The sequence below is a fragment of the Podarcis melisellensis genome (assembly GCF_964234715.1).
Source record: "Podarcis melisellensis genome assembly, chromosome: 1".
NCBI lineage: Eukaryota > Metazoa > Chordata > Lepidosauria > Squamata > Lacertidae > Podarcis > Podarcis melisellensis.
Genome location: NC_138528.1, coordinates 104,450,912 through 104,467,718, shown reverse-complemented (window position 1 = coordinate 104,467,718; position 16,807 = coordinate 104,450,912). Strand labels below are relative to the sequence as shown.

Here is a 16,807-nt window from a genome sequence, read left to right as displayed (position 1 = left end):
GGACCACATCGAGGCGTATCTTAAATGATCAGGAGGTGGGCAGCAAGTTCTGTAAGGGGGAAAACTGGTACTCCTCCAGATGTTTTGGACTACATCTCTCACCAGCCCCAGTCGGTAAACACTTTCCTTGATAATTAATATTTCACTGCTAAAGTTCTAAGTAAGGCAAGGAAATCCCCCTGGGGGATTTCATGGAATCCCATGCCTGTGGCAGGGAGAATTCATCCCCACAGCAACATGGCTTAAGGAGGACTGCTTTGCCCTCCTACTGAGGCATGGCCTGACAGCCAAATAATGGAGATGGATTTGCCATGGAGAAGACTCCTCTTTTCTTTTCTTTTTGGTAGCATCAGCTTTTTCTCTCTTTTTTTGGTAGCATCAGCACTAGTACTGGGTCAGTGGCATTTTAAACAATGTGTATGTACAATCTCAATTATCTATATGGCACAGGAGTTCTTTGAAGTAAAGCTGTTTAAAGAAACAGTGTACTGAACCCTAGGGCATCGGTAGAAGTGAGAATACATTTTTAAGACCAACTGGAGTAGCACCCTATTGGAAAGTTCAAAAGTAGTACGTGGATCATTCTTAGATGCTTATTGGCAGACATTTTGTTTTGCGGATGTGTGTAATAAGCTTTCAGTGATCACCTTTCTTAGCTCTTGGAACCCTTGGAGGGTTGTAAACCTGGGAGCCACATGCCAGAGGCAATGGCTGTGATTCTTCCTTTGTACTGCTGGGCACATTCCAGCTACAGAAAAGTCAGAGGCCTCTTTACACTTGCACCTCCCCATCCTCTTATCAAGGCAAGAAAGAGCCACGATCACAGTTCTTGCCAGGGACAAAAGCACTCAAGGAGAGCACCGAGCAAATCTTGTGAGTAGAGTGACCTCGGGAAAGGGAATGGCTTCGGTGGAGTTTTGAGGGCTGATCAGAGAGGCTTGGAGGGCTGGATTTGGCCCGCAGGAGTGAGTTTCCTCCCCCTATTTTAAAGTAGCAGCCAAGTATTGTGGAGCTGAAAATGGGATCGTTCTCTCTCCTAACAAGAGTTGCTGTTTTTTAAGTGTGTGATAGGTCAGTTTCTCCTCATTTCTTTGGAAATACTACAAGACATGCAGGAATCAGTACAGTTTGTTTCGCATTCAGTCGCTTAGTTTCATGTTCTGTCCTGTGTCTGTACAAGCACACCAGTGGTTTTCCACCCAGATGCTCCTCTGCCAGTCAAAAGAGTAGGCTTCCCAACTCAAGGCAGCCCCATTTGTCACTGAAGATGGTACCTGTTTTCAACTTGCACTTTCCTTGCTTTTATGGAGGAAGGAGAACAAAGGTATACAGGGCAGCTCATGACATTCAAGAGGTAATGGAAGCCTCAGCGCAGCAAGCCTGGTGAGCTGGGAGGAACACATGGAGAATATGTGGCTGACACAGTACCTGTCAATCTTGGATGGCCATTGTTTATTCTTACATTCATATCCCACCTTTCTTCCATTATGGAACATACATTTGTTTCCCAAGTGGTCTCCTATCCGGGCAATGAACTGACTTACATATCTTCAGAAAGGTGGTGACCTTCAGAGCATACCATACTTTGCTTCCAGACAGACAGACCATACTTTGCTTCCAGAAAAGTAGCCATAAGGTTGATGGTAGTCACGTATAGCCAGTCATCATTTTGCATGTTCCTTAATAGCACCTTGGCTTTAAAAGGTTCATTTTTCCCCCCACGGAAAGGCGAGTGAGTAGGGATTGAGTGGAACCTAGGACAAAATTCACCTGGAAGTTGCTGCCAGAACCTGTTGTGTGAAATGAACAAGGGGGCATTTCACATTGGTATGGGTCCTCCTAGAACCGTTAAATGACCAGTCTTCTTTTGTGCTTAACAAAATCAAAGAAACACTGTATCACCTATTGTTTATCTATACAGAACTCTCAAGTTTCCGAGTGATTTCTCAGAAACATGGTGAAGTTAGGGCAGGCATAGGCAAACTCAGCCCTCCAGATGTTTTGGGACTACAACTCCCATCATCCCTGACGCTGGTCATGTTAGCTAGGCATGATGGGAGTTGTAGTCCCAAAACATCTGGAGGGCCGAGTTTGCCTATGCCTGAGTTAGGGTGTGCATTGGATCCAAATGAATCAAGAACCCCTGAAACAATTTGTGGCATCTTGGAGGTGCGGACACTGCTGACAGGGAGGAAGTGACAGACAACAATCTATTAAAAGCAAAACCAAACCAGAATTTCCACCATGATTTTGGAAACTTCAGAAGAGGCACTCAGACTGCTGCTGCCTTTTTAGTCCAGGGGTCAGCTCCTCTTGTTCCTTCTCGCTGTCTAAGCATACCAGGACTAGAATTGAGGATGAGATGAGGGTGCATTTCCTCTCATCTCCTGCAACACAGGTTAGAATTGTTGAGCATTAAGTTCTCTGTTTATTACTGGTTTTATGGATTATATTTCATTAGTTCAAAGACATTTCTCTTTAAAAATAATCCATTTTATTCTGGTTGAATAGAAGGAAACTATGGCAGGGTTCATTATGACAGTGTTATGACAGTGTAGATCAGAGGTTATGGTGACTTTCTTCAGTAGGTCTGGTGCCAGAATCAGCCCCATAGGAGCCTTAAAACTTTGGCTTTGTTAATTGTATTTTTTAAAAACACACACCAAAAAAACCCCACATTGGAGTAAAAGCCAAACAGCTTCTTCTACTGTAATACAGTAAACAAGAAACCTTAAAATATGCATAGGAATATTCAGTTGTATAAATGCAAGTCTCTGTTAGCGGGGATAGTGAACCCATGTCTGATGGGCCTTATCTGCCTGCCAAGCCACTTCCTTCTTCTTTAGTGATCACTCGTAACTGAGTAAGATTGTCTTTCATGAACACAGTCTTCACAGTGAGTCCGTAAGTGACTGTGGAGGCCAGTTCTGGATCAGCACGTCCCTCCACAGTGGGGACATAGGTTTCGAGCATCTTCAAAGCCCATGACACCTTTGGTAACGGCTATCCTCCAACTAGAGTGCTCGCAGGCCAATGTTTCCCAATTTCCAGTGTTTATACTACATTTGGGACGCGGGTGGTGCTGTGGGTTAAACCACAGAGCCTAGGACCTGCCAATCGGAAGGTCAGCGGTTTGAATCCCTGCGATGGGGTGAGCTCCCATTGTCTGGTCCCTGCTGCTGCCAACCTAGCAGTTCAAAAGCACATCAAAGTGCAAGTAGATAAATAGGTACCACTCTGGCGGGAAGGTAAACGACGTTTCCGTGTGCTGCTCTGGTTCGCCAGGAGCGGCTTAGTCATGCTGGCCACATGACCCGGAAGCTGTACATCGGCCCCCTCGGCCAATAAAGCGAGATGAGTGCCGCAACCCCAGAGTCGGTCACGACTGGTCAGGGGTCCCTTTACCTTTAATACTGCATTTTAAAAGATTTGCCTTAAGAGAGTCTTTAAACCTCTTTTGTTGACCACCAGCATTACGCTTTCCATTTTTAAGTTTGGAATAGAGAAGTTGCTTTGGAAGATGATAATTAGGCATCTGAACAACGTGATCAGTCCAACGAAGTTGATGTTGAAGAATAATTGATTCTACACTGGTGAACTTTGCTTCTTCCAGTACACTGGCATTAGTTCGCCTGTCTTCCCACGTGATATATTAAAATTTTCGGAGATGGAATCTTTCGAGGAGTTGGAGATGGTGTTTATAAGTGGTCCATGTTTCACAAGCATACAGTAAGGTGGATAGTACAATAGCTTTGTAAACAAGCATTTTGGTATCCCTATGAATGTCCCAGTCCTCAAACACACTGCACTTCAGTTGGGAGAAAGCTGCACTTGTCGAGCTCAGGCAGTACTGGATTTTGTCATCAATGTCGGTCCTTGTGGAAAGATAATTGCCCAGGTAGGAGAAGTGATTGACGCTTTCCAACATTACACCATTTAGTTGGATTTGTGTTGCTGCAGAGGGGTTGTTTTGTGCTTGTTGGTGCAGCACTTTGGTTTTTTGGATGCTGAGCGAAAGGCCAAGCTTTTCATTAGCTTCTGCGAAGATATTTAGGATGGTTTGGAGGTCATCCTCTGAGTGTGCACACACTACGTTGTCACCAGCATACTGAAGCTCTGTGACGGAAGTTATGGTAATCTTACTCTTTGCTTTCAGCCTACTCAGATTAAAGAGCTTTCCATCTGTTCGATGTATGATTTCCACTCCCGTGGGGAGTTTCCCTTCAACAAAATGTAGGATCATGGCAATGAAAATGATAAATAGAGCCAAATGATGTTCACAACTTTATCTGGGCAGCCGATTTTCAGAAGGACAGTCCACAGGTCATTATGATTTACAGTGTTGAAGGCCATAGAGAGAACGATAATTTTGGCATCTCTAAAGTCTGCTGGGATCTCCCCTCTCTCTCCCATATTTTTCGATGACCTTGTGAAGTTGTGTAAGTTCAGTTTTGCCCACTTTGAGGTATCCCATCAGATTCGCTGGCTTTGTTGTTTCTCATTTGGTTAATAGCAGTACACAACTCTCCCAGATTTGGAGATTCTGCAAGCTCATCTCCAATTTGTTTTTGTGGAATTTGTGAGGGGACCTCAGCAGCTACAGGGGAGTTGTGGTTAAGGAGATGATGGCAATGTTCTTTCCAGCACAGTGCAATAGCTTCTTTATCATTTAGAAGTGTGGTACCATCTCTTGAGTGTAGGAGGCATATGCCATGATTTATTGTCTCATAGATGGTCATTGTGGCTTTAAAGAAACACTGTGCATCATGAGTGTCAGCTAAATGCTGGATTACTTGAGCTTTTTTTTTAATCCTCCAAGTGTTCTTTAGTTCTCTGGTTCTTCTTTGAACCTCAGCCTTAGCGCTGGCATAAGTTATATTCTTAGTGGCACAGTTTCTATCTCTTTGCCAGATCTGAAAGGCCTTCCTTTTCTTGTCAATAATGCGTTCAATCTCACTGTCATTCTCATCAAACCTGTCCTGGTGTTTCTTGGTTTGGTATCTAATAGTTTGTTCACAGGCTGCAATAATGGATGTTCTTAGCTTGGTCCACTGTTCCTCGATGTTGTCAGGGAACTCTGAAAGCAGATAGATGGTCCTTAAGAGTCGTTTGGAAGCAATCTCGCTTAATAGGATCTTGAAGGGTTTGAGTGTTCATTTTGTGCCTTGGTTTCCTTCCTTGAAGCCTGCATCGAGGTATAATCTTGATAGTCATTGTGGAACATATTAATTGGTGATCTGTTCAGCAGTCGTCAGCACTCGTACTAGCAAAATCAGGCATATTTTCTCATCTTTGCAAAGGGGTACCTTTTCTCCCTCTGGTAAAATACCACTACTAGGAGGTCTTTCTGATCAGGAGAAAGGAAGGACAGCTAGAAGCGGATTAGTTTAGATGCCAGCATGAATGCACAAGAATGGGATTAATGTGTGGCCAATTGAAGTTAAAATAAATACGTAAGGATTTTTATGAGCTAAATTAAATGCAGAAATAATTTCTGAACATCACCACTAGGCTTTAAAGAGAGTACCTTCTGTTGTTGTTTAGTCGTTTAGTCGTGTCCGACTCTTCGTGACCCCATGGACCAGAGCACGCCAGGCACTTCTGTCTTCCACTGCCTCCCGCAGTTTGGGCAAACTCATGCTGGTAGCTTTGAGAACACTAGCCAACCATCTTGTCCTCTGCCGTCCCCTTCTCCTTGTGCCCTCCATCTAGAGTACCTTCTAGATTTCTACAATTTTCTGTCAGAAGTGTTGCAACCCAGATAGATTGGCGGGGTGTAAATAATAAAATTATTATTATTATATAAACAAGTCAGAAGCAGGAAGAGAGGCTTCTCTTGGCTGCGGATTTGGCATACGTAGGTGAACCTAAGGGGCAAGGGAAGTTGGTGAAAAGGAGAGAAAAATGCCATGAACCTTGCGCCTTAGTGCAGCTGGCAGCTGAATATGAGTGTTGGCATAGATACACGTGGCCTCACTGACCTGGCAGAAACGTTGCTCATGTTGTATGTGCACTGCAATGCTGGGTGGAGTTGCTGGTGGGGACACCAGGGGTCACCACCAGCTCTTGCCAGGTCCCTACTCTTGGGGATTTTATTTACATGTATTGCCTATCCTATCCTGTGGACTTGTCAAAAATGATAGACGAGCCATTGTCCCCAAAGGACTCTTCAGTAAGGCAGTAGATACAAAAGGCTGGCGAAGGAAGAGGCATTTAGAAGGAATTAATGCAGACTTGGTTAACCGTAAAAGAAAATTTCTATGCATTAGTGTCAAGTGTATTTACAACAGCATCTGATGTTACGGGTGTGAAGGTCATTTTGTTGTCTTGGTGGGCAAGAACGCATTAACCTGTTCGGGCAAGTTTTTAATGTTTGATGTTTTTAATATTTGGTGTTTCATTGTGTTTTTAATATTCTGTTGGGAGCTGCGCAGATTGGCTGGGGCAACTCAGTCAGACGGGCAGCATATAAATCATCATATTAATCAGCATTCCCTCTACTACTTTTTCTGATTCTCAGGTAGAACCTTGTGAGTCTAGATTTGCCAGATGTCCAGGTTTTATTGGGAAATAAAGCTTTGTGCCCCCCTTCCCCACATACAAATGAATGTTCTTTCAGTGGCAAAAACTTTCAGCATCAAGTTATAAACAGACAAAAGAAATCCTAACACATGCACAAATCGTTATTGCTGAACTGTGTTAACAAATAGGTGTCAATATAGAGTATATAATGAATGATCCAATGTGCTAATTTCTTCTCTGTTGTTACTGATTTCCCCCCTATAGTAAATCTCAATCCTGTCCTTTCTTTCAAAGGATCCCTGGAAGCAAATAAACAAAGTAGTAATTTTTTTTAAAAGTATGTCTGTCTGTCTGCATGTCTAGCCTGTTTTCTTAAATGTAGATGGACCAAAATATCACTCAAAGGGACATTTCTGAATTCCTTCCTGGATTAATCGCCAAGTTTTTCCCCTCTTTCCTTAATAGTATGACATACAATGACTTACTCATAGGAGGTTCAAAATGACTAAGGTGCTTTTAAAATGGAATACTGTAGGTAGGCATTTTATTTTTGTTTCCCAAGTAGTATCCAAGATACCCTGGTTTAATTTTATGGTTAAATCACACAGTGCAAAATAAATCTTGTATTTGCTGCCAGCATACCAATGAAACTCATCTTGATACTTGGAAGATGGTTTTAAACAGGTTTCTAGGGACGCCTGATGCCTGGCATAGAACTGGGGTTCATTCTATTGTTTTCTAAATGACTGCCCCATCCCATTCTGACTCTCCACAGGCCGTGTGTGTCTAGTGTGGATTTAGGAGCATATGTGTACTGTACTGGAATCTTGAGTTCTTGTGTTCTTTCTCCCCCCACCTCCTCTTTGTCTCCAGATTATTTACCAAGACTCTGCAGCCTTGTTTGTGACTGTATTTGCCTTCTGTACATATGTTTTTCTTTGCAGAGTAAGGAACTGCATTCTAACCCACAGGGAGAACTGGCTGATTAATGTCTTGATTGTATTGTGCTATTAGAAATTCATTTCATAATATCGGTGAGATGTCACAAGGACTTAGCTTTGGCTAAGGCTCCGTGCTATGTAATAATGCACTGAACTTTGTCTTGCTAATGAAGATTCTGAAACGTATCGATGCAACTACAGGATCTATGTTGTGTTTTGGCCTTAGGTATTGTCGAAGACTACAAACCTCCATTTTATGACGTAGTGCCTAATGATCCCAGCTTTGAAGACATGAGGAAAGTGGTCTGTGTGGATCAGCAGAGGCCAAACATTCCCAACAGATGGTTTTCAGATCCTGTAAGTGCCCAGCCCATCACATCCTGCCATATTTCTTATAGATCATCCATTAAAAAACAAAACGACATCTGCTGTTGTGTTCCTAAACATTGGGGATCCATATGTGATTGGGCTACAACTCCCATCATCTCCAGTCAGCTTAGCCAGAGGTCAGGCATGATGGCTGTTGTAGTCCAATAACATCTAAGAACTCAAGGTTGAAGAACATTTGTGTATTCCTAAAAGGCAATGTATGTGCCCTTAAGAATGGGTATACTCTTAAGGGACATGGGGTGCATGGTCACAAAAATTAATCCTTGCCCTGAGAACAGCTATTATTTTTCTCAGGGTGGGGTGGGGGCTAACTCTACATAACAGTGATGCCAAATCATTGTTAAGCTTCAATGACTACAGAAGGGGGTGGGAACCTTTTTGGCCTTGTAGGTGATGTTTGACAGGTGTGTGGGAGTCCTCATCTGCTACTCAGACAATGTCAGTATGACACAAGAATGACAGGTGGGCTGGCCCGCCTACTGGTCAAAGCTTTGCCTCCCCTCTCCCCTTACCTGCTACAGCAGGAAAACAATAGTGCACACAGCTAAGTTATCTGAACCCTGGTGTCTCATGTCCTAGTCCAGGCATAGGCAAACTCCGGTCCTCCAGATGCCTAGGACTACAATTCCCATCATCCCTAGCTAACAGGACCAATGGTCAGGGATGATGGGAATTGTAGTCCCAAACATCTGGAGGGCCGGAGTTTGCTTATGCCCTGGGGTTGAGTCTTGCTGCCTTGCATGTAAGAGCCTATTTCCTGCTGGGAACAGGCATTTCCAGCTATGCAAGATTAATCATGCCCTCTAGCCCATCAGCTGACATCATCACTCACGTCACCTGGTTGGTCGGTATGGTTTGCAGAAAACTGCTTTGCATGTTCATTTGGACGCGTTGGCAGGCCAAGAATGACCCAGGACTGGTTGTTCCCCACCTTTGGACTACAGCTTGGTGTGGTGTCTGAAATGATTCTTGAAGTCTACTGAGATTTGCATGGACAGCGTTTCAAAACTTGATCTGATCTGAACACCCATCTACCTTTCCTTTTCAGACGTTAACTTCCCTTGCCAAGTTGATGAAAGAATGCTGGTACCACAATCCATCAGCCAGATTAACAGCACTGCGTATTAAAAAGACTTTGACCAAAATCGACAATTCCTTAGATAAGCTCAAAGCTGACTGTTGATAACCAACACCTGATGCTGACAGGACATCATGGCTTGTGTCCAGCATGGAAGAATGGCTTGATGAACTCTAGAATCCAGCCACAAGTGGCTTCAAACAGAGGCAGAGTTGTTTACCTAACCAGCCATTGAAAAGGAAATAGACCCATGTGAGCCTTAATCGGTGACTGTCCATGGTATTTTACAAATGGCCAATCTGTAAAAACTTAATGCTGAATCTATGGTGGCCTATGGAAGGAAAAGGAAAGAAGAGAAGTCCTAAGACAAAACTGGGGCATTAAAACCATGGCTTTTTTATTATTATTTCATGAAAAGAAAGAAAAAGGAAAGTGTCTCCTTGTCTCGCTCCCAAGTGGAAGTGGTCAATTCGAATCAGCAATATTGCCTGCGCTTCTCTTTATTGCACTAGGGATTCCTTGCATTCCTTACTTGCACTGTTACGGTTTAATTTGAAAGACATGACTTGCCAAAAATATGATTGGCCCTGTACTCATTGATATGTTTTTTTTAAAAAATAATAATAATGGGAAATCCAATTTGGGAAATTGAACTTGTAACTGACTCTTTTTATTATTATTTTAAAGCTGCATTTTACATATGTGTACCGTTTACAATAATGCTGGACGCTAGGAATTATTGTTTATATGGAAACTGCGAACTTTTATTTATTATTAGTGCACTTAACAGTTTTAAAATACTGAGGAAAGTGCGAATAGTTAAAAGCTTATTTTTATGTGGCTTCTATCATTTATTTCTTACAGATGTATTTTTTTTTGGGGGGGGAGGTTTAACACCGTATAACCTGAAATGGTCCTTCTCCCTGCCCCCCCCCCGTATTATCAGTTATACACTTTAATCACCTTTTTTAAAGTGCTTCACATTTTATATGCGTGTGGTCTGTAACATATATTTTTCAGTTCAAAATAAGCGGAACATTTATATATAAATATTATATAGATATATATATCTCTCTTAAATATAAAGCCATTATCCAAATGATGCCACATCTAGTACCTTATTGATCCTAGAGAAAGGGGAGCAGCAGAAGAAAATGGCAGAATGGTAGGCCATGGATCGTATTATGGGAAAGTGCATTTTTCTTCTTCTAAGCTATATACGTAATGTGCATATGAACTCTACTGGGGTGGGGAGAAAGCTATTTTTTAAATTTTACTTCCTTTTTTTGTATTTAGCAGTTATTTGTATAAATGACATAGAATATTTTCAAGTCAAATGGAAAGAAAATGTCCCCTCGTTCTGTTAGTGCCTCTTGTGGTTCGAGGTAAAGTTTTGCATCACCAGCGTATATCCACTGATTATCTTCTCCCTGCCTTTGCTGTTTCTGCAAGTCAGAAGCAGTGTCAACAAACTGGTGGTGTAGGACAGAACGCCACTGAAAAACACCAGAGAGATGCTTCATAAAGGTGATGCTGATGTTGGGATGCCGGGCAGTTGTTGTTGGGGAGGTGGGGTCTGTGCTGGAGCAATGACCTCGCAAGGACACAAATTATTGTGTGATGATGTATGAACAAATCAGATCATGCTGTTCTGACCATGGTGTTTTTTGTTTTTTTAAAATAATAATCTTGAGTTTCCTGAGTAAAGAGTTTTGATCTGAGTGCCTTGCCTTATAACTGTGTAGCTGTTCTCCCTGTGGAGCCCTCATAGTGAAAACGATGGATGCTGAATGTAAGTGGCTGTCCTAACAACCGTTAAACCAGCACGATGCCTCAAGCTTAGGAAACAAGCTGAATGGACTTTGTTCCAAGCGAGACAGGGCCCTGTTGTCGCTTCCATTTCCCCCGTTCTCCTTCAGATTGTCTTCCCGAAAGCTATTTCGGGAGAAGCATTGTAAGAGCTTTGATTTGTGCGCCTTTGCTCCATGGAACACTGCTGCGCCTGTCACTGAATACAGGGGGCGGGAGGATATGGGGTTGTTTCCATTGGAGCCATTCAACTTGATGGAACTCAGTCATGCTCTTAGTTTCAGCGGGTCTACTCTGAGCATGTCTAACACTGGCTGCAAACCATGGCCCCTCTTCTGAGACGGGGTTAGGTGTGCCATGATTTGCTGTGCTGGAAACTGAATTGATAATATGATCTGTTCACACGTTGCGAAGAAATGCTGAGAAGAGTCTGTGTTTGGATGCATTTGTCCCTAAGGTTTCCAGGTGTTGCAGTGAAGTTTGGTATTTGCTTGGAGAATGATGGCTTGCCACAAAAAGTTTCATCCTACTAAAAATAAATAAATGATGATAAGGAAACTGGGGGCGGGTGGAGGAGGAGAGAAAAAAATCTCCTCCTGTCTGGTTAATCAGAGTGAACTTTTCCATGTGTTGGTGGGTGGGCCAGACTGCCTATCTATATTTAAAAAGCAAACTTCTAGTTCTTCTACCATTTGTATGGTTAATTTGAAATAACCTAATTTGTGAATGTCTTCTTAACGATGAGGTCCTCTTTTAACAGTATGAAAGCCTTTATCGAGAAAAGTGATATTAAACATTTTTTTTAATGAATTGTGGGTGTTCTGGCACATCTGTACTACTGGTTCAAGTTTGCTTGCTTAGTAGTACAATATCTCCTGCTTGTTAGTGGCAAGTCAAGTGTTTGCGGGATTGCTAGTGCATGGTAGAAACATGGGAAGCGTCAAGGAATAGTACAAGCACAGCAGGACTGTGTTGGAGGAGATAAAATTGCATCTGTTTAGAGGAGGCTCAATTGCCCTCTTACGATTGCAGCAATAATAAAATGTGTGTGGACATAAATTCTGCATTAAACCCTGATTCTGGTAATCCTATGATGGGCTAGGCTAGCAGTTCCTTCTATCCCTTATCAAAAATGTTTCCTTTAAAAAAACCAAATTCAGCACTCATTCTTCTTTATGCAGTGCACTTACACCATGATTATTTGATACCCTACACCACAGGAACAAGCATGTCAGCTAAGGGTGTGTACAATTCCTTGGGAGAGTGAAGTTCTAATTGATGCTTGAGAAATTCAATTTCTTTGAATTCCAATGTGAACAGATCTGATCTGCGCTTCCTGGGCTAATGTACATACTGGAATGTGGTTATCCTTTGGATTTCACACTTCTCTGAATTTTGCAATAAAGTTCTCCACTCAAAAAATCAATAACAATATGTATTCTTAAAAAATGTGTATTTCAAGATGAAATGCTTCTGAAAATACGTTGAGAAATGTGTGCATTCAGGTAAAATGTTGTCAGTGGCAAGAATACATGGAATAAACTGGAAAAGTGTTGGGATCACAAATGGATAAGCTGTCAACAAGCAAAGTCTGCCAGAGTACAATGTTCAAAACTTGCAAAATGACAGTGGTTGGGTAGAAATTGCCTTTTGACTGGCAGAGTAGAGCAGTTTCCCCCCTTCATATTGGTTACTCTAGATGGATATTGCAATTGCTCATATTGCAAAATAGATTTAAAAATAGAACTTGAGGTCCAGTGAAAGGGAGGGAAAATATTATTGTTCAATGTATACAGATTAAAGCACTGAGTTTGGGGGGCTTTTTTTAAGAAAAAGAAGAAGCAAACCAACTTGGCTAGCTAATTCTGAAACCTCTGTAGCTTGCATTTGACACATTGATAGCTTTAAAGCTCCCCCTCCCTGCAAATATTGAATTGCTTGGTTCCATAGTATTGGACATTTGAATAAAAATAGGCAGGTGGCCACGCTAATTTTGATGAGCAGGAGTGGAAGAGGGAAGACAAGTGTAATGTTGCATTCATTTAAACCTGGTGTTAAAATGTATGGCTTTTTTTAAAAAAAAAAAACTTTGTTAACTTGGTGGCTTGAACTCCTGCTGTACAGTATTTTTTATCAGTAATGTGTGGTCGTAGCACTGTTCAATTTAGGTTACTTTAAATCAATTGATATAACAGTGATAAAGTGACCTTGCAACTTTTCAGGAAATCCCTCTTACAGACCTACAATTTTTGGAATTCCTTGGGAAGTGGAATTGACTGTTAAGCCACACTGAGAATTGTAGCTATGGGAGGGGAATTGGTGCCTCTTAACTTTCAGCACCCTTAAGAAACTACAGTTCCCAATATTCTTCGGGGTGGGGGAGGCATAATACTGCTTTAACTGCATAATGCTGTAAGGTTAAGGGAACCCTGACCATTAGGTCCAGTCGTGGCCAACTCTGGGGTTGTGGCACTCATCTCGCTTTATTGGCTGACGGAGCCGGTGTACGGCTTCCGGGTCATGTAGCCAGCATGAGTAAGCCACTTCTGGCGAACCGCAGCAGTGCACGGAAACACCGTTTACCTTCCCGCCGGAGCAGTACCTATTTATCTACTTGCACTTTGAACTGCTTTTGAACTGCTAGGTTGGCAGGAGCAGGGACCGAGCAACGGACGCTCACCCCGTCACGGGGATTCGAACTTTCTGATCGGCAAGTCCTAGGCTCTGTGGTTTAACCCACAGTGCCACCCGTGTCCCTTGCATAGCATAATGCTGATGGGGCCTATATTTACCCTTGTTTCCTAATTATGCAAGCCTGTTTTTATTTCTAAAGATGATTGATTGTTTTCAACTTTCAGTTCCTGCAGCTGAAAGTGCTGTTCACAAGTGACAAAATAATTAATCTCCCTTAAAAAAAGAAAAGAAAACTTGTTAAATGGAGTCACTTGTATTAACTGGGGCAGCCATTGCATTGTGGGTCTCAACCACTAGATGTTAAATAAGCTGATGAAAGTACTATATGTGGTAAACGTATTATCACATTCTCATAAAGGTTTATTTCAGGAACATGTGGTTCTCCAGATGTTCATAGTTCCTGAACATTGGCCATGCTGGCTGGAGGGCTGATGAGAGTTGTAGTTGATCTTCTGGAGGGTCATGCCCCAGGTTATATGGTGCCTGTGGTCCAACTTATATTCCCAGCAATTGTCTTTTCTTAGCTGTAGTAGGTGATATAGCCTTTCCACTGATGTGCACTGCTTTGTGTTCAAGCTTTATGTCTCTTCTTGTTTCTCTGTTCATTCTGCTCATGGCTCTTCTGTGCACTGGCACTTGCAAAACCCCTTTCCCCAATCACCACGCATGGGGAAAGCACGCTTGCAGAAAATGAGCTGGCCACCAGAAACTTTCCAAAACAAATACACTGATAAGTAATGTGTCTCATAGGGGAAATCAATAGACCATTATTTTCAAGATGCCAGTCAAACAATCGTTCTAGGCTCCAGAGTCCAAGGTTTATTCCCCAAGCAAGCTGGAGCAGATAGGCAGAGCTGTAAATCTTGGAGAGAAGTTTTCATAAAGAGAAGATTGCAAGCAGCCAATGAGGAGGCAGCATTTTAAGGACGCCTCTTTTGAGTTGCACAGCAGTGCAGGAGCATCTTCTGGGAATTGAGATGAATGCTTCAAATGGATGGTAGTTATGGATTCCTAGCTCTTTAATGCAATGGGGGTAGTGTGAAGTGTTTGTTTATTGTTGACCAAATTTTCCATTTTGCAATAATTCCGAGAGTGTTGCATTTTTTAAAAAGTGTTACAACCTTAGACATTGTCAGCATGCACCTAAAAGTGTGACTGTGGTCAACGCTGGATTGGAGGTATTATACACGGAAACATGACAGTATGTAGCTTCCTGTGGACCATGGCTTTTCCTCAGCTGAAGGTGTGAAATGGCCATTGTTTGTTTATATAAGAACATAGGAGGCTGCCTTATACAGAATCAGTCCATCTATCTCAGAGTTGTCCCCTTTGACTGGCAGTGGCTTTGCAGAGTTTCAGATGGGACATTGCCAGCCCTTACCTGGAGATGCCCTTGGGAATTGAACCTGGAATCGTCTCCAAGCCAAGCAGATTCTCCGCTATGTCCCTTTGTCCCTTCTACAGTATATATCATTCAGACTAGATGTTCAGTGGTACCATTTTTATTCAGCTGAATTTGAAGTATTTACTTTAAAAGTTCCCAGCAGTTCATTTCAATGTGGAAAAGTGCTCAATATTCTAAAGATACCTTGTTTCAGTCTGGTGCAATGTATTTAAAATATTTATATAAAGGTAAAGGGGCCCCTGACCATTAGGTCCAGTCGTGGGCGACTCTGGGGTTGTGGTGCTCATCTCGCTTTACTGGCCAAGGGAGCCGGCGTACAACTTCCGGGTCATGTGGCCAGCATGACTAAGCTGCTTTTGGCGAACCAGAGCAGCGCATGGAAACGCCGTTTACCTTCCCACTGGAGTGGTACCTATTTATCTACTTGCAGTTTGACGTGCTTTTGAACTGCTGGGTTGGCAGGAGCAGGGACCGAGCAATGGGAGCTCACCCTGTTACGGGGATTCGAACTGCCGACCTTCTGATCGGCAAGTCCTTGGCTCTGTGGTTTAACCCACAGCGCCACCCATGTCCCTTAAAATATTTATATTCTGCCTTAATTTCAAAGATTTATTATAATATATATAATAGCTTTAGTGAGTGAATATTTACCTATTCATAGTTGTACATTCATCTTTTGGAAGAGGTTCCTTTTTATATACTAAAGCTGAATCCTGATCGGAAAGAAGTGCTGTGGGTGGGTGGTTCCTGTGTTGCCCTGGAGGGGGTGCTCTCCCCTGTAGGTTCAGAGGCTGGGAGCATACCTGGATTCCAACTTGTCACTGGAGTCACAAGTGGTTTCTGTGGCCAAGAGTGCTTATTATTTATTTATTGAGTTTATATACCGCCCTATAACCAGGGGTCTCAGAATAAAATCAAGATATAAAACCACAAAATACATAATAAAAATAAAAACAACAACCCAATCCCCCCCCCGCCACCACCCAAAAACACATTTTAAAAGGGCATAGGTTGTAAATAATAATTTATTTGTACCCCGTCCATCTGGCTGGGTTTCCCCAGCCACTCTGGGCGGCTTCCAACAAAGATTAAAAATACATCAAAATGTAAATCAACTAAGGTCAACTAAGGTAAAGGGACCCCTGACCATTAGGTCCAGTCGTGACTCTGGGGTTGCGGCACTCATCTCGCTTTATTGGCCGAGGGAGCCGGCGTACAGCCTCCAGGTCATGTGGCCACCATGACTAAGCCGCTTCTGGCGAACCAAAGCAGCGCACAGAAACTCCATTTACCTTCCCGCCTACTTGCACTTTGACGTGCTTTCAAACTGCTAGGTTGGCAGGAGCAGGGACCGAGCAATGGGAGTTCACCCCGTTGCGGGGATTCAACCGCCGACCTTCTGATCGGCAAGTCCTAGCAAGGAATATGAGAGGGTTTCATTGTCCTTGTGTTCATTTTACATGCTTGATGTTTATAGGGAATGGGTGCTTGGTTCCACAAACACACAAAAACGTCAGAACAACTTGATTTCTTGGGTTTTACACCTGGTAGAAAATGGCTTGAGTATACTTTTCACTATTTGAAAGCCACTGAGACCTTGGAGGGAACAGCCAATGAGCTTCTAGGGAGGATCAGCAGTTTGCTAAACAATGCTAGTGCGTCTGCATTTGCTATGCAAACACAGTGTCTCCAATTTGTACTTTTAAGGAGATTTTGAAGGCAACTACCAGTCTCAAGAACTGAATATAAGAAGGACGCACGTTATTTTCCCCCTGGGGCAGAAGCCAGTGGTAGCCCACAGCGATGAACATAGTGCTGCTTTTGTGTCACGAACTCTGGCATCCAAGTTTAATTCTCTAGCTGATGAGTTCAACCTTCTGCTACTGCATGTAAGCAACCACAGAGGCCATTCTTGGAAGGATGCAAGAGTCAAAGACGTAAGAGGGTGGGTGGGTAAGAGGACTGAAC

General features: G+C 42.7%; 1 protein-coding gene across 2 annotated transcripts in view; it reads left to right on the top strand.

The window, feature by feature from the left end:
- The window catches only part of ACVR1 (activin A receptor type 1), a 70,587-nt gene extending 59,046 nt beyond the window's left edge, over positions 1-11,541 (top strand). For both annotated transcript variants that reach the window (XM_081929194.1, XM_081929195.1), the window contains exons 9-10: positions 7,690-7,820; positions 8,902-11,541. In XM_081929194.1, coding sequence (XP_081785320.1) covers positions 7,690-7,820; positions 8,902-9,036 — 266 coding nt within the window. In that variant the 3' untranslated portion in view covers positions 9,037-11,541. The remainder of the gene's footprint in view (positions 1-7,689; positions 7,821-8,901) is intronic.
- The last annotated feature ends 5,266 nt before the right edge of the window (positions 11,542-16,807 follow it).